The sequence below is a fragment of the Melanotaenia boesemani genome, chromosome 20 (genome assembly GCF_017639745.1).
Source record: "Melanotaenia boesemani isolate fMelBoe1 chromosome 20, fMelBoe1.pri, whole genome shotgun sequence".
In the NCBI taxonomy this organism is placed as follows: Eukaryota; Metazoa; Chordata; class Actinopteri; order Atheriniformes; family Melanotaeniidae; genus Melanotaenia; species Melanotaenia boesemani.
Window position 1 is genome coordinate 9,604,883 of NC_055701.1, and position 17,681 is coordinate 9,622,563.

At 39.8% G+C, this 17,681-nt stretch overlaps 1 protein-coding gene across 1 annotated transcript in view; it reads left to right on the top strand.

Moving 5' to 3' along the window:
- scaf8 (SR-related CTD-associated factor 8) overlaps window positions 1-15,751 on the top strand; it is a 28,707-nt gene extending 12,956 nt beyond the window's left edge. The window contains exons 3-20 of the mRNA XM_041971077.1: window positions 6,996-7,040; window positions 7,355-7,516; window positions 7,670-7,826; window positions 7,934-8,061; window positions 8,366-8,542; window positions 8,619-8,698; window positions 8,839-8,950; window positions 9,482-9,613; window positions 9,694-9,803; window positions 9,916-10,109; window positions 10,209-10,309; window positions 10,663-10,776; window positions 10,967-11,123; window positions 11,386-11,516; window positions 11,724-11,865; window positions 11,946-11,993; window positions 12,100-12,324; window positions 12,480-15,751. Coding sequence (XP_041827011.1) covers window positions 6,996-7,040; window positions 7,355-7,516; window positions 7,670-7,826; window positions 7,934-8,061; window positions 8,366-8,542; window positions 8,619-8,698; window positions 8,839-8,950; window positions 9,482-9,613; window positions 9,694-9,803; window positions 9,916-10,109; window positions 10,209-10,309; window positions 10,663-10,776; window positions 10,967-11,123; window positions 11,386-11,516; window positions 11,724-11,865; window positions 11,946-11,993; window positions 12,100-12,324; window positions 12,480-14,347 — 4,083 coding nt within the window. The 3' untranslated portion in view covers window positions 14,348-15,751. The remainder of the gene's footprint in view (window positions 1-6,995; window positions 7,041-7,354; window positions 7,517-7,669; window positions 7,827-7,933; window positions 8,062-8,365; window positions 8,543-8,618; window positions 8,699-8,838; window positions 8,951-9,481; window positions 9,614-9,693; window positions 9,804-9,915; window positions 10,110-10,208; window positions 10,310-10,662; window positions 10,777-10,966; window positions 11,124-11,385; window positions 11,517-11,723; window positions 11,866-11,945; window positions 11,994-12,099; window positions 12,325-12,479) is intronic.
- Window positions 15,752-17,681: the final 1,930 nt, after the last annotated feature.

The following is a 17,681-nucleotide window of genomic DNA, read 5'->3' on the forward strand; positions in this document are numbered from 1 at the left end:
AAGGAAATATCAGTTTTTGTTTGTTTGTTTGTTTTATTCTGACCAAAATGCAAAATATGCTACAGCATTACTTAAAGAGTCCTTGTGTTATCACAGGGTAAATTCAGTTTACCCATGTTTAGACCCAGTTGACAAGAGGATGTTCCATGTTTATAATAAAAACATGCTTTCCACTTTAAGAAGAAAATGCCCACTGCATTTGTATTGTTGCATAAATGTGAGACACTCAGTGTGGATATTGATGTGCTTTCTTTTATGCAAGTTGTGCATGCACTGGAAAAGTTAAATGGATGCTGAATTTAAAGGCAGGTTTTGTAGAGGCCCGTCTCTAGCCTGAATCTTTATTTTGTCTTTGAAAGAACATGTAAATTTTCTAAACCTCAGTTAAGTAAGAAAATGTGAGTTTTTGTAGAAAGGTCATTATCAAAGTTTTAAAACCAACAGTGTTAAAGGTGTCCACAGCTGTATTTACATGCCAGGGTGTATAATTCAAGCCAAAGTTAGTTAGATGGGATGTTTTCTAACATTTTAAAACTGTTTTGACTGAAAGTGGTGTTTTGGGTAGGCTTTACAGATCTGTGGGGACAGATAAGGTTCTTGTGACCTACAGTTTAGTGTTGGACCTGAATGTCTTCTTAGGTGACACCTTGAAAATGAAAAACACTTGGCTTTAATAAAACCATAGATGTTTTTTAAGTAACACTGGGTAAATACGACAGTGAAGTTATCTGTATTTTTTCTGAACCTTCCCAGAATCTCCTCTAGGCTTGATCAGTTGCTTCTAATGAACTAGTTCAGAGCTCAGTTATTTTCATTCAAGAATGAATAGTTGATATTCATAGTTCACTATTTCAGTTTTGAACTAGTTCACACTTCTTTTCATTTCAGTTGTTTTAGGATCGAACTGAGAATGAAAGACCAAACTTGAAAAACCTGTAACCAACCAAACCACCTGTTGCTGGGAAGTCATACCTCTGAAGGCTGCAGTTATTGTGATCTGGGTCATTTGGAGCTGTTGGCAGGGAGACTTGCCCTTTCCTAATGGCTTTTATTTAATTTTTTTTATTGGTAAGAATTTGAAAATATCCTCTCAAGGTGGATGTGTGCTTCAATTCCACGTCTCTTCAAATTAGAAGTCAATGAGGCTGACCTAAGTTGCCTTTTTAAGTGCAGGCAGACATAACTTGCATAGAAATGTTTGGTTTTTAGGCAGACAGAACATAATGTCCCTGTAAGTAATCATAAGCACACAATGCATGTGATGCGCATTGCTTAAGCCTGCAGCTTCTCTCCTTTCACCTAGAGTGTGCAATGCATGGTGGGTAACGTAGTGTGAAGTCAGTGTAGTGCCAGTGAAGATGTAGGCAGTGACTGTTAAAGACCTCACATAATCCGAATGAGCTCACATTCAAGTTCTTTATTTACAAATGCGTTGGCTTCAGTTCAGCAATCACAGAAAAATGAATATATTCAAAGAACTCGTTCATTTTAACACGTTCACACACAACACTGCAAGTCTCTAATGAAAGATAGCATTTCAAGTGTTTATTGAACTTATTTTTGCATATTTATTTTTTAAATATTGTTAATCATTGTTGTTGTAACTGGAAAATGAAACAAATTAAAGCCCAAATATCCTTAAGGAATAGTGCATATTTTAATAAGATATTATAGCTTGATCCTTATATTCTAAATAAAATAATATGAATTTTGTTGGTGCTTTTCCAATGTAGCAAGAGCTTGCATCTTTTAACCAGACCCTCCAGTATTTCTTGTGTTTTTTTCTCTTTCCTTTTCTTTACTCTGTGATTGTTGCAATCCAAAATGTCAGCATTTGTGAAAAGTTGCAACACAAGTTGTGGGTTTTAGTTAGTTTTTTTTTCTGCTTCTTCTTCTTTTTTTCAAAAGCATCTTAAATTTATTTGTAATGTTATTTATTCTATTTATTAAAATAATATAGTATTTTTACCATTCTTTATTAAAATAAATACAATAAATAAAAAGTATTTTACCATTTAGCAGTTCTCTTGAAGCTGCAGCCTATTGACAGTTTTGGTTGTCTTCCCCGTCAGTGTTGTACACGGTACAAAGCAGTTTACCTCCACTGTCATGCAGAAATCTGAGAAAGTGTCATGCTTGATCCATGGTGGTGATTTTGGACAGCAGACGTCTCATTTCTTTTCTTTGGGTTGAGCAATCATACTGTGTGTGCTTGTAAGGCGGATTGCTGGTATCTGTGGTTATATTTAATCCAGGTCACATTTCTCTTGAACACATTTGCATATTCAAAATGAGAAACACTGAACAAGAAGTTTATGATGTTTGTATGTCAGTTAACGTGGAAGAGGCTACCATTAGTCAGAGTTGCATTAAATTAGCAGTGATTGGACAAAATTAGGATGGTGTGCAGGATTCACTAGGAATGACTGAATTGCTGAAATGATGGTTGTGATTGAGACATGACAAATTTCTGGAGGTTAACTTATTGTTTAGAAAAGTGCAGAACTGCTGGTTCATGCTTTGAACGGTTTTCAGCATCATGGTTAAATCAGGCTTTTTGACTGTAAATGTGTCTTTTTCTGATATGCCAGAGATTTCTTCCCACAATCTCTTAGTCTTGTTTCAATCACAATTGATCAAGAAAAGGGTTTTTGGTAACAATATCCAGTCTTAAGGATATCCAGCTGAAATTATTCTGGAGTTATCTGAACATGGGTATGTGATATCTCCATGTATTCACAAAGTTTTTATTGCTCTTACAATAACAAGCCTGTAATTTTTACTTTGCTCATTTGCTGTCTGTTGACCCTGGTGTGTTTTTTCTTTATCTTGTGACTTAGAGAAACAGATCTCTACTCTAAACACAAGCAACTTGTCCATAATAGATAGAAAGGTCACTTTGCAGGATAGTGTGAGAAGGCAAGGGAAATTCATTTGTATGGCACATTTTGTTCATAGAGCAAGCTACTGTGCAGTGAAGTCAGTAGAGTCATTTATTTCCTGTCAAAATTAGTTGGATTTGTTTGCTCCAAAAGCCGGTAATATTTCAAATTGTGTGTAATTCAGACTTTTGTAATGTTGCTACATTAACATTAGTTTGTCTGAATTTGTAAAGTTGCAGTCGTGGTTAATTCCAGAAAAGTTGTCATCCAGACATGAAGCGTGTTCAGGTGCTGTTTCTCTTCTTTGTGTATGTGATGCATTTTGACAGGTTTACATTTTTATGACAAGTAAAAGCTGAAGATTGTAACCATGTAAATTCATTTCAATATTTTTAAAGAGTGCGATTAAGGGGCACCAGTGAAATGTACAGGGGGCTTACATTTATGTCCCTAGTTCTTTAAGTTTGCACATATTTTCTCCTATCACAGAAACAGCACTGTCATATGTGTCCAGTTATTACGTAGCCTGAACTTGCTGGATCTTTTATTTGTTTGCAGAAATTAACAAAACAAACTAGGTCAATTATCATTTAGACCATTTTGTGTCACTAATTTATGGAAGAAAAGACCAGGAAGCAGCAGGGGGGTTGTTTTCAAAAAGGCAAACCTTCTCTGACTGACAGAAAAGACATTCAGATTTTATGGCTTGCAAAGAAGAAAATTCTAACATGTATTGCTTTCAGTGATAATCAATATTTTGGGGGACCCAGCTTGACCAACTTGACTCAAGGTCAACCAGTGGTTTTGCAGTGAATCTGCCAAGAAGATTTTAAAGGCAAAAATCTTGATTATCAGTGTGCAGAAGAGGCTAGCAGAGTCTGAGATAATGGAAGAGCTCCCAGTCACACAGGTCAAGTGTTATATTCAGTAAATTTGGAGCATGTGTGCATAATTGCACAATGAACTGTGTCACTGATGAATGTTTGTCAAAATTAGTAAAAAAGTATTTGAATAATGTGATATATCATACTGACTGTTTGTAAATGAAGGGTAATGATTAAAAGAAGAATTTACTTTGTCCTTAAAGCACCACCTTACTTAAATAAATCACACAAAGTTGCATTGTTTTATCTTGATAGGCAGCAATAGTGTTTTTGCCTGCTGTAACCACAGGACAGCCCGTTGGCACATGATGGCAGCAGAAGACGGTCTGACGATTTTATGCATTTAAAAAACACAGAAGCTTTAAAATGGAACTTCACTTTAGTATTTTTGAAAACCTACTGCTTATTACCAAATCATTTATCTGTGATACTGGCCTTTGTTTCTGGTGATAATGTAAAAAAAAAACTTAAACATGTATTTTTGTTTGTTATGGTGGATGTTAAATTAAATGCTGCTCCTAAACTTTGTGCTTTTTCTCCCTAAATGTACAGAACAGATCAACAGAAAACTGATGATTGAATTGTATAGAATGATATGACAGAATGAGTGTTTTGAATTTAATTTGGATTTATACTAATTCACCTCACTCTACCTAATATTATTGACATCACAAGATTCCTCTACAGGATTTATATTTAACAACCATAAGATGTATCCAATTCAACTCGTGTACTTTGACTCCATCTACTGGCTGATTGAAAGTATGCGAGCTAAGCAACCAGCTACTGTGGAAACTGCAATGACTTAAGACATTTTTATTAGGTTAGATATAAAATGCCTCTGTTCTCTGTCATTCCACCAGATGCAGTTTTCCAAATACAAAACATGGCATAAATCCTGCCATATATTATTGAGTAGAGGTTCAGCAAAGACATCAGTCAATATTTTCTGTGATTTCAGCTTGACTGCATTTTGAAAACAATTTAAAAAAGTGAGATTACACCAGGCAGCGACCAGTGTTAGCAATGCAGTTTTGCTTTGCTATAACTATGCATGTTGCAGCCATTTGGGCAAAAATGATAAGTTAATAAATACATTTTGTCAGAACTCTGTAAAGCTTGAATTGGCTTCAGTCAGAAATAGGCTAGGTGTCCGTTACTAGTTGATTGACATGCTTCTGGGATATTTTTGAAGTACCCTTGCGGGTACATCAGGTGAAATTACAGGCACTGTTTTTGGTGCCTGTGTTGTAGTCAAGGATGTCTGTCTTGTGTTCAGATGTTCTTGGAAAGGAAAAAATATGAGCAGCAGATGGCACAGGCAGGGGTACCAAAGCAATTTGTGCAGGTAGGCAGTATGGTGCTGTAACAGTTGTCGGTGTTATGTCTCTCTAAAGGCGAACAGTGGCTTGATTTGACACACCACAGCTCTGTGGATTAGCCATTTAGCTATGAGACATATCTACTGGGACTCACTGTTTATTGTTGTTATCTTATGTGCGTGTCTACAAACTGCTTAAATATGTTACAAATATAGCCACATCTAAATAAACCTTTAAAATTATATCATGTTTATTTTTCTGTACAGGTTATATCAAACCTATTCACATTGGTTGTTTTTAAAGTGCTTTATTAAAAAAAATAATTAGAATGGATTGGAGTGGATTGCAAAAATAAGTACATTATTTTTGTTTGCTGGGCTGTGATAGTTTACACAGATTTGTGGATAACAGTAGAGATGTTAAGCCCTCAGGCTGTGAGGAAACATAAAGCCTCGTAATATTAGGTTATTCCCTGTAAATTACTCTCAAATGTAAGTCGCTTTGGATAAAAGCGTCTGCTAAATGACTGTAGAATAGAACAGAATAAATGAAGTTAGTTAACTAGGTTAATGCAGTTTGACCAACATTTGTATTCATCCTTGTCAAGCCCCAAAGCACATTAACATTTTTTAAAGCTTCTCATAAACTAGTTTTGGTTGCTTTTCTAAGCATTTCTAACCAGACAGTAAAGTCAGTAAATGACAGAACCATTTTAAATACTTGTACATCTTTACTTGGCACATGTACATACAAGTGTGTTAGAGTACAGAGGAGTGCGGTTGCATGTGTTTTAAACATTTTTATTTATCTACATGTAGCTTACTCTTATAATACTAAAACTACCTACATTTAATATAGTAAGGATTTTTTTTTGCTTTATAGATAAATCATAAACCATATTTTACATTAAAATTACACAAGTGATCAGTTTTAGTTATTTTGTTGGTTTATTCTTTGCAACTTTTGATTTCTGTTCATCAAAATGAAAAGCTTTTAACATTTTTTTTGCCATGTTATCAGTCTGCAAGTTTTTCTGTACTTGTTTTATGATTATTATTTATTTTTACTAAATTCCATTCATCTCACGTATGTTTTTATTTTATTAAGATATCATGTCAAGGCACTTCCTCAAATAAAGCAAACAAATTCAGTTCAAACTCAATTACACAGAAGCTGCTCCAAGTCAATACCACCCAGCTCCACTTCAGTCCTGCTCTGTTCACTTTACTTTAATATAGTTCAATATAATTGTATTGATATATTGTCACTTAGTAGCCTATAAATACATTTTCCTTGCCTTGCTAAGGAAACCAACAGATTGCATTAAATTTTCATTTTAATTGAGTTTCCCATCCAGAAAAGGCACAATTCTGTGGGCAGTGGTGCAAGAAAGAGCTCCCTTTCAACAGGAGAAACCTCCAGAATGAAACTTAGTGAGGCGTCTGTCTCAAATTGGGGGGGGAGGTTAAGTCTAATCTTAAAGTTAGATTGTGTATTGGCCTCAAATACTCATGCTGGGAGCTGTCTCCAGAGAAGAGAAGCAGGATAATTGCAGGTTCTGCGTACCATTCTACTTTTGGAAACTAGAAACCACAAGTAAGCTTGCTTTCTGAAAGCTAAGTGATCCGTTGGGAAATACTGGACTATAAGATCTTAAAGATGTGTTAGAGTCTGGTTATTAAATGCTTTATATGTTAGAAGAATTTTTAAATTGGTTCTGGCTTTAACATTGACTTTGTGAAGGAATTGGAGACACATAACCTCTTTCAGCATGCATGGTCTTGTTTCCCTTTTTTCTTGGATTTTGTTACGCTGTTTGCAGCTGTTTCTCACTTTTGCCAGCTGTAACTATGCCCTTAGATATTGCTATTTAAATCACTAAAAATGTTTTTTTTCTTCACTTTCAGTTCTACAAGCATGTTGTCCAGAGTGTAGAAAAGTTCATACAAAAGGTAAGCTACATTATAAACAGATCAATCAGTTGCTCAAAGAAATTTGAGCAGGCTTTAGAGCTTTTGCACTTTTCACCATTTATGATGCAATTCATTTGGTTTGAGTTCCCCTCTTAGATCTAAGCCAGTCACTAAGGGTGTATAGATAAAATCAGAAAGATTGTTAGTGTTCCTGCTTCTGATAGTGTCAAAATATCTTATCTAAAAATTCTACGAACAGTTTGTGATTGTAAGTAGGTATCGTCATCACATTGGTAAATTATACAGCTTTTAGATAGAAAATTCATCCTAACACAGCTGTGTGTTTTCCACAGTGCAAACCAGAATACAAGGTCCCAGGGCTGTATGTCATCGACTCAATCGTCAGACAGTCACGTCACCAGTTTGGCACAGAGAAGGACGTTTTTGCCCCACGCTTCAGCAAGAACATCATTGCTACGTTCCAGCACCTCTACCGTTGCCCCCCAGATGATAAGGTGAGGCAGTTTTTAATAGCTTTTCTTTTGCTCACTGTAGTTTTTCCATTTGTTTGGTTAGCCGTATCCCACAAGCGCAGTCAAAGCTTATTCTCCTCCTCTTTTACTGCTCTGACACAGCTGTTTTTGTCCTTCCATTTTTGTTGTGTCCAGAGTAAGATAGTGCGAGTCCTAAACCTGTGGCAGAAGAATGCGGTCTTCAAGAGTGACATCATTCAGCCTTTGCTGGACATGGCAGCGGGGATTCCTCCTCCCAGTGCCACACCTGTCCTTGCCAGTAGTGCTGCTCCTGTCAATAACACTACACCTGGTCAGTAAGAATACAAACAAGCAGAGTGCAAGCCGCATCAGGTATCGGTAACTTACTTGGAGCCACTCATGGTTTATTTTTCAATGATCTTTCTTTGTTTTTTTCAGGCACCCCGGCTACACCAGCCACTCCAGCAAACATAGTCCAGGGTCTGCCTGACTGGGCGTCCCAGATTACAAATACAGATACTGTGGCTGCTGTTGCTCAGATTTTACAGAGTCCCCAGGGACAACAGGTTAGTGGACTCTGAATTGTTCCAGTTGTTACTGAACCAGTTGTAATACTGGTACCGTAAATTTGGTTGGTAATTTCTATATTAGATTATTACATGTAAATTGATGCTTGGTTGAACATGCAAGTTTTCATTCAGTAATACAAAATGTGGTACCCAATTGCATTAAACCAGAGGTTTCAGTTAGGGCGTAAATAATCATCCATTGTAGATTCTATGTAATAATTGAGGCAGTTACTGTTCTGTATTTTGTGTAACTGTAAGCATTTAAAATGTATGAAATATGCTTTGTGGTAACTTATCACAGCTTCAGCAACTGGTACAGAGTCTGCAGATGCAGCAGCAGAAGCCCCAGCCATCCCTGCTGCAGGCTTTGGATGCTGGCCTAGTGGTGCAGTTACAAGCTCTGACAGCTCAGCTCACTGCTGCAGCTACTGCAAACAGCCTCAACCCTCTGGAGCAGAGGGTCTCTTCTTTTAATAAGGTAATACTGCATTCAGTGGTGTCTTTAGTTTTAGTTTTATCAGGATGTTCCTGATGTTTTACATTTTCTGTTGTAGAAACTTTTGGGTCCGTTTGACTTTGGGAACGATTCTGAGCGCAATGAAGAATCTAAAAAGGATAGCTCGTCATCTCAGCTGTAAGTTTTGTTTTTTTTTTCTGTTTCCTCCACAACAAAGTTGGTCCCTTGTGATCCACAGTTAATTTTCCTTCATTGTGTCACTCATCTCCCATCTAATGAATGAGCTTTTTTCTAATGACGTTCTTGACCTCTCCTAGGCCCATGGTGTCCGAGCCCATTAACAGCTCACTATTCCATCAACTGGCTGAGCAACTACAACAACAAAACCTGGAACAGTTTCAGAAGCAGCTGCTAGAGCATCAGCAGAAGGTATATCTCACACACACACACACACAAGTACAGAAAGCAAAGACTTTTATGCAAAGCGTCCTTTGATTTAATGATTTTTTTTTAATGTATTGTTGTCATCATGATGCTCATACTGATAATTGTTCAATATTTTCATAGCAAATAGCCTTAAAATGTTGTAATAAACAAGTACACATATGTGCAGTTTTAATTAAACGATTATATCTAATACTGTTTTAGTAAGACTTTAGCCTTTTAACCACAATACAGAAGCACCAAGAGTATTCGCTGTTGGGTATCTCTAAAGTCAGCTTGATTTTTTTCCAGCTCAGACTTCTAGTCTCATTTTTTGTTGTCTCATTACTTATATAAAATATTAATTATGAGAAATGATTTAAAAGTCAGTAAAGGAGCTGAAGCGGTACTTCAGTATGGACTAAATATCTTTAAAGACTTACAAGAGATAGGGATTGTGATTATATTCAGTTATTACTTTGATTTCCCTTCAACATGCTTTAATCGAAAGCCATTACACTCTTGTTTCCCCTCCAGGCAATGAGCATAGAGGGACAGGACTCAATATTTGGGCAAGAGAACTCTGTTGTAACTGCTCAGAACAGCAGCCAGTCACAGCTTTCTGAATCAGACAATAAGATTGATGACTCCATTGACAACCAGCAGCAGGTATTTGAGGCAACTTGTAATTTATACTTATTTAATGATCACTGAATGCTTTAACTTAAAATGAACTTTATCTTCTGTAGGACATGGATCTGGATGAGGGCCCTGATGGAATGGAGGAAGAGATCTTTGAAGCAGACGACAAGAAAAATCTGAGCGCACGGTCTAGAACACGTTCTAGGTCGCGCTCCAGGTCAGTCCCTGTAGTTTTAATTGAAATCCAAGTGTGAACTGAGCAAACTTGTTTAGATGCTCAGAAGGAGCTGATTGTGAATTGATCATATTTTTGTTTTATCTTTTGGTAGGTCCCCCAAAAGGAGAAGGTCCAGGTCCCGCTCTGGCTCTCGGAAGCGTAAGCATCGCAAGAGGTCACGGTCACGCTCCAGAGATCGCAAGAGGAAATCATCACGGTCTTACTCAAGTGAAAGACGTGCCCGAGAAAGAGAGAAGGAGCGCCAGAAGAAAGGGTTACCTCCCATAAGATCTAAAACTCTAAGTGGTAGGAGAAAGACATTGTTATTTAACATTATAATTTTTATTTTTGGCAGTGATTTTGCAGATGAATGACATGAGCTTATTTTATCTTCTCTTTCCATAGTGTGCAGTACAACTCTGTGGGTGGGCCAGGTGGACAAAAAAGCCACTCAGCAGGATCTCACCAATCTGTTTGAAGAGTTTGGCCAGATTGAGTCCATCAATGTAAGCAGACCTCTGCCCCAGTTAACCCTCTAATGTAATTTCAGTATGTCGGTCAGTTCTTTGATCTCCAACATCTGTCTGGTGGAGCTTTTGTTAATAGTTGACATTTTTCATCTACAACCTAGCCTTAATATCCTGTCTGTACTCAGGGTTCTTATAACTGGAAACCTTTCAAAAAGTTTTGAAAGTGCTTGAATTTTTGGTACAAAGTTTAAAACTGTTTTAAGTTGTAATTTCATGATCTGTGTAATTAATCGCTATCTGTCACAAAAGTCTGTCTGGTATTCTTCAGTGTGGTCATGTGTTGTTGTTTAACCTTTTCAACCTGTGGGATATAATCTGTGTCTCTCCAGATGATCCCTCCTAGAGGCTGTGCCTATATATGTATGGTGCACAGACAGGATGCATACCGTGCCCTCCAGAAGCTCAGCACTGGCTCTTTTAAGATCGGCTCCAAGATCATCAAGGTCCCCATTACCTTTATAATTTAATTCATACTCAATCTCTTTGATGTTTCTTCTAATTTAATTTTACCATTGACCTCCAGTGGTTAAAAACCTAGCTTTCCAGGCACATCCTATTATGCTTAAAGGACATTCCATAGAAAAGGTAAAATAAAGGACTGTATTTTGACCTACGTTTATCTGTCTGATGCAGATTGCATGGGCTCTGAACAAAGGTGTAAAGCAGGAGTACAAGCAGTTTTGGGATGTGGACCTGGGTGTCACCTACATACCATGGGAGAAAGTTAAGCTAGATGACCTGGATGGCTTTGCAGAGGGGGGAATCATTGACCAGGAGACAGTCAATGATGGTAAGAAAAATAAAAGAACAGCTTTGTTTGACATTAACACTAGGTCCATTGATTTAGTAGTAGTGTTTATGTCAGCTTCACTCGTGATTAAAGCATAACAGCTATCCTAACAGACACTTTTGGTATCTTATAATAATGCTTTATTTTTTTCATGTCTCATTCCCTCTGTTATTTGTTTTGCAATTGTTAAAGCTAAATTCCTGATACAAATGTAATATCGAAATGTAATTATAACTTCATTATTGTTTGTATGTGACTGCAGAGTGGGAGGCGAATAAGAACTCTGAACCAGCCAAGGAAGTTACAAGTCAGCCAGTAAGCGCTGAGACTACAGCGGCATCCAATACACAGACTGAGACCTACACCCAGCAGGTTACCATGATGCCCGTACAGGTACACAAGAGTTTTTTTTGCAATCTGTACATAGACTGTAAGCATTGTCTTTCGGGTGTATATTTGAGGGTTAATTGAACATTGCATTATAGGTGCAGAAGCTTAACAATACAACAAATTTGAGCAAAATCTTGAGTGGGGGGAGCTGAAACCAAGCCACTACTTAATGAATTTATCAGTGCTTTCTTTGTACACTATTTTATTCAGCTACCAGTGGCCCAGGCAGTTCCTGGTGCAGTCGGTTTGGTGCCTCCTACCTTCCCAGTCACCATGGGCATACCTCCACCCGGCTATGGGCCTCCACCGCCCTTCATTAGAACTGGCTTCAATGCCACACAGCCTCCACCAAGTAAATAACTAAAACTGTTGTGCAAAGACTATACAGTTTCAGAAATTCTCAAGCTCACACTATTATATTCCATTGTTTAGGTTTCATGCAAGCCGCACAGGCCGCAGGCATGCCTTCAGTAACTACAGGTAAGTTTTCATCTATTTCCTCCCCATGACTAATACCTGCATATAAATGTAAATTGCCTTTTTTGGTCTTTGGATTAATTTTTTTGTTTCTCTTGTTCTCCTGCAGCTCTGGTGCAGCCTTCAGTGGCCTCCAGCCAAGAAGCTGTCAAAGAGACCCCATTCAGCTCCATGATCCCTCCAGCCAGCACAATCCCTGGCAGCTTCATGCCTTCAGCCATCCCAGGAGCTGGTGTGTTCAACCCAGTGGGTGTTCAAACTCAGCAAGCCACTAATGAGAAAACTCCCCAGTCTGCTGAGGGTATGGATGCTGCAGCAGAGCTCACACTACAAGGTGAGTTAAAGCTAATATGTTCTTAAAGGAAATAAACTTTAGATTTTTTTATTATTTTATCTTAATGTACATTTAGGGTCGTTGGAACTGTGTGTGTGTTTCACCAAGAAGAATGTAAACATTTATTTCTATAATGTATGTGTTTTTTTCCCCAGGCATGCAGAATGCAGTCCGTGGTGGGATGGGTCTACTTGGCATGCATCCCACAGCTTCCCTCTCACATCCAATGCATCAGTCCGGTCTGGGTGGACAGAGGATGCCTGGCCTGTTGCCCCTGGATGTGCGGCCTAACCTCCTTCAGCCTGGTGCTGCTGCCCGCTTCCCACTCCTCATGCAGCAGGGCCCTACCCAGCAAGGCACTGGCCTCCTTGAGAGTTCCCTCCAGGCTCAGGCCAGAACCAGGGCACCTTTCCCTCAGGTGGACCCCTTCAGCAGGCCCCCCAACCTGTCTGGTGAAAACTTATCCAAAACAGAAGGCGAATCCTCTTCTGGGGCCGATGAGGGCAAAGACCAAGACTACCGCTTCCCTCCAATGGAAAAGCAGAGCACAGGCCTTCTACGGACTCCTCCACCAGAGCATAGGGACCCCCTTGGAGGTGGTGGAGGGGCAGGAGGAGGAGGAGGCAGACCTCCCTTGCTCCAGACTCCCGGAACTCAGCCAGCCAGAACCAGCTTAGTGGGACGTTTGCAGGCTCTTGCAGGCTTCACTCCTGATAACCGCTGGAACCATGCCAGAGGGGACTTTGATGAACGAGATGGCATCCGTGGAGGCCCTCATGCCCCTGGTGGTCTGAAAGGCTTTCAAGATGAACGCCCCCCACCTGGGCAAAACTTTCCCAGCCGCTTTGACAACCGTCCTGGTGCAGCAGGGGGAGTGGCAGGTGTAAATGCTGGAGGTGTTGGGGCCTCACAGCCCTGGAACCGTAGTGGTGCGGCCGCTGTTCAGTTCGAAAGTGAACTACATCAAGACCTAGATGATCGAAGACGTCCATGGGAGAGGCAAAGGGACAGAGATGAAAGAGATTTTGACTTCAGGAGAGATATGAATGGTAACCGCCACAGCCGTGAGAGAGGACGAGAAAGGGAGCGTGAGAGGGAGGGGGAGCGCGGCCGAGAACGTAACAGAGACCATGAACGTGACAGAGACCATGACAAAGAGAGGGACCGTGAGCGTGGAGGCTGGACACCTCTCCTTCCTTTACCTACACCTCTACTTCCCACTCCTTCTCTTAATCCCAACCTGACACTGAATCAAGGAAAAATTCTTGCCCCACTCAAATTAAACCCTCAGATGCAGTCACGATTCCAGTCGCCTCTTCTGCCTCAAGCTCAGGCCAAACCTCCTCTTCTGGGTCTGAATCAGCCACAGCCTCAGGTTCAGATCAGACCTCCTCCTCCATCACAGAACCAAGTTTCTGTGTCTGAGCCCCAATCAGAAACACCGGCTCCAACTGAGTCGCCAGCCTCATTCCGTTCACCTGACGACAAGGGTCAGAGCAAATTGACTGAGCCTCTCAGTCAGTCCAAGGCATCTCCTCAACTGGAGACCCCCCAGCAAGCAGAGTCACCACCCCAGCCCACTGTCCTGTTCCCCTCTAAGACCGCTGCTTCTCCAGACAATGAAACCCTGAGCCACGCCTCACAGCAGGCTGAGGCCTCATCCCAAGACTCACCTGTAGCCTTCACGCAAGCTGACAGCCCCCCCGAAGATCTGACTCCCTCTCTGGAGAAGCAGGATCCCCCACAGAAGGATGAGGAGGAGTCACAAGAGGGAGTCTCCTCACCTCAGCCACAATGGGTCAATGGACCTGAAAAGGACAGTGTCGGTATGGTTGAGCCCACTCCAGAGGCCTCTCCTGAGCCCACCCCAGACCCCGCCTGTGATTCTTTGCTCCCTGAAATGGGGCCACTACAGGAGCAAGTTTCATCTCCTAAGGACCTAGACAATGAACAGAATGAGCCCATGGAGGAAGCTCCGAGTCAGCCAGTGGTAGACACTGTCACAGACACTGAGGGGACATAATCATCACTCAGTAGGTAAAAGATCATTTTGTAAAGTTGTCTCTTCTTCTCTGTACTCATGTCAGCAAACTACCACCACAACACGGGACATGATGAATATTGACTCACATCAGTTGTTGTCTGATAATTAATAACAAATGATTTTTCTCTCTCACAAATACCAGTGTACTTAAATAGAAGACTCCTTAGGTGACCTATGGATAGATTTTGTTTGTATTTTATTTCATTTTTCCTTTTTTTAAGTTGTAAAACCACACCTCCCATTTTAAGTAATAGAACTTGGTAAATTTTATTGCAATGCCTGCCAAAATGTTTTTAATTGTACTTTGGAAAAACTAACTGAACCTTCCTATGGAAGAGAATAACAAATCCTGGCTGTTCGACAATGGATTGGGGACAGATCATATGTGATACTTGAAAATAGCAGCTGGTCAGCCAATTATTGTCTCCTCTTTTTTTAAACTGATTCTGCACAGTTTTACATAGAATTCTTTTATGTGTCTTTCTGTTTTTAAACAGAACAAATAGCCTACAACACAGTGAGACCAGAACAGCTGCTTTAATTGGAAAAAAAATTACGATTTTTAAATTAAATTGAAAACATGAAAAATGTTGTACCCCCAAAATAAATGTGTGTAATTTGTTTCTAATTATACAGTGAACACAAACAGAAAATCTTATGCCGGGGGGGAGGGAGAAAAAAAGAAGATGAACAGCGGGATGTTCTGTTGTTGGGTGCATATTGTTTTAGTTTTAAATAAACATGCTTTCTCTGTTTAAAAATACATGCTTTAGGACTGTTTTCTGACCCAAGACCAGTGGAAAAATAAGACTGCTTTACTTCACAGACTCGTACACACTGTGTGCTGTCACTTCAGTCGATTTGATGCTGTCAAGTTGCTGCTATACCATCTATCCACAGAGCACTTTGTTGGATGCAACCGTGGGACTTGTAGTTTTTAGCTTCTGATGACTTCAGCCTGTATGTTTGCCTAAGCTTTTTTTTGCTGGGTGACTGTTGAGGATGGTATTGTGCCTTTTTTTAATGGATTTGTTGTTCATGATGCTATCCAACACTTCTGTGTGATGTACTCCAGACTGTGCATGCAACTCGATTTCAGAGGGCTCTCTGAAGCAAATGCAACCTGCACAGAATTGACTGACTCACCAATTGAGTGGTAGCTGCACAGTTTGTACAGCACTCACCTAAAGGAGGACGATCTGTACTCCATTCTGTGCATGCAGGCCTGTAGCCATGTTTTAACCTTCGTGTCTCTCTTCATTTCATACTTGTAGTGGTTTTCTGTTGAGACATACTTCTAGTAATCCGTAGTCTGCTGTTCTCTCAGACCAAATGTCTACTACAGGACTTGTGATGTTAAATAAAAGTTGAAGGTGCATCTGATTTGTTAACCCTGTTATTGTCATGAATTCTAATCCAGGCTGATCAGATAAATTATTCTACACTCTACACTTCAGCTCTACACTGGCATGAATCATGTTTAGTTTAAACCAATAAAAGTGTACATTTAAAATAGTGTACTTTTACTGGCACCTTTCACAAATGCGCATTTCTGAGCCAAGAATAAAAACTAACCAAAACTTCTTAATGATTTTACTGAGACCAAACATTTTAGAGACTGAATAAAGGTCAGTCACACCCTCAACACACTGTAATATTCAGTATTTCACACCTCGCAATAAAGCTGTGGATGATTACCAAACGCCCTCTTCACAAAGCTGCCAAATTACACACTGATTTCATGTAAATTACAAACAGCCACCTGGTGCTAAACTCTGCAGAACAAAAGGCAAACAAGTAAATATAGAGAGGGGAGAAGTGGAGGGGGTAAGAGTAGTTGTTTTCCTCCCGCCACCCAGCACTGTCAGGGTCCCATCTGCTACAGCTGGAGGGAATGCTTACTCAGCACACACTAGCACATCTCTGCTTATTTGTGGTCTGGCTATTGTCAGGAAACACAAGCTGGAGAATTTATTTAAAGTATTACCTCCATCATGGCGTCTACTGTTGCTATTTCAGTGCTTTTTTTTTTATTTTTGTGGAGAGAAAACTGTGCTGCGTAGGTATTCCCAGTACTCCCAGCCACTTCTGAACTCAGCCTAATCCAAACAACACACAGAAAAACAAATACTGTCCTTATAATAATTTGGTTCAGGATTAAGCATCTATAAACCTGAGAGGGTTTAGATCTAAGCTGAAAATATCCACTTGCATGTCTTTTATCATGACTCAGTGAATAAATTTGTCTCCCACCTGGCTCCTAATGGCCCAGGCAGCCGGCCAGGTCCAGCGTCCTGCTGACCTCCCTCCCTGATTTGACAGGCTGAGACTTTGAATCAACCATTATCTGCCTCCAAACAGACACTCATGTATGCAGCAGTTGGCTGCTGCTCACGTGGACTATAATAAAATAAATCTTTATACTTTAGATCTTTCAGCATTCAGCTGTTATCTGTACAAGAGTAGAACGAATAACACCAATATAAGTTGTTTTAACAAGAAAACATGACAGACTTATTTTTTAGCTTAAAAATGGGCGTAAGGATGGATTGGGGTATGATTTGTTCCTCAGTAAACCTTCGCCCCCTAAAGCCCTCAAACCTGTCTCTGATCTGAGTCTAATGGTGTTTACTGTGCCAAGCCATTTGCACATCACAGCCTGTTTATACCTCATATAAATGCAAGCCAGTCCCATGGGAATGAAGCAAAGCAGACCTGACCTTTAGCTGAGGATTACCCCAGCATGGGCAGCTCATCAGAGCACCTAAATCATAATGGCAGTGAAATAATGACACATTGCTATTTCATGCCCCAGCGGACGTAGTAATGTTTGCTTTTAACTGTAGGTCAGATGCAGAGAAAGTCCCTACTGTGAAGAAGTCAATTAGACAGATTGCTGAACATCAGCTTGTAAATAGGTTTAACTGTGACAAGAGAATCATAAAATTTTTTAGACTTGCATTGGCTGATCTTCAAGGCCTGATTTATTATATAAGGGATACTCACAGTAATTAATAAATTACAGACTAAAGGTACACATCTACAGATACTGTACTGCTGTCACTGCAAATAGTGTTATAGTACCACATGTGTCCATCTGAGGTCAGTGTTGCACCGCAGCATTTATCAGCCAGTCCATGCTGGATTCTTGGGAGTGCAACAGCTCTAAATCTGCAGTGCTCACCTCTCTTACCTTCATTTTTTGTGTTCAGCATTAGTGCAGCAGAAAAACACATCATAAAATGTAATTTTTTCTGTACGTTTAGCTTTAGAATAACAGTATAAAAAATAGCCAAGCCAAAGCTTCATGGTG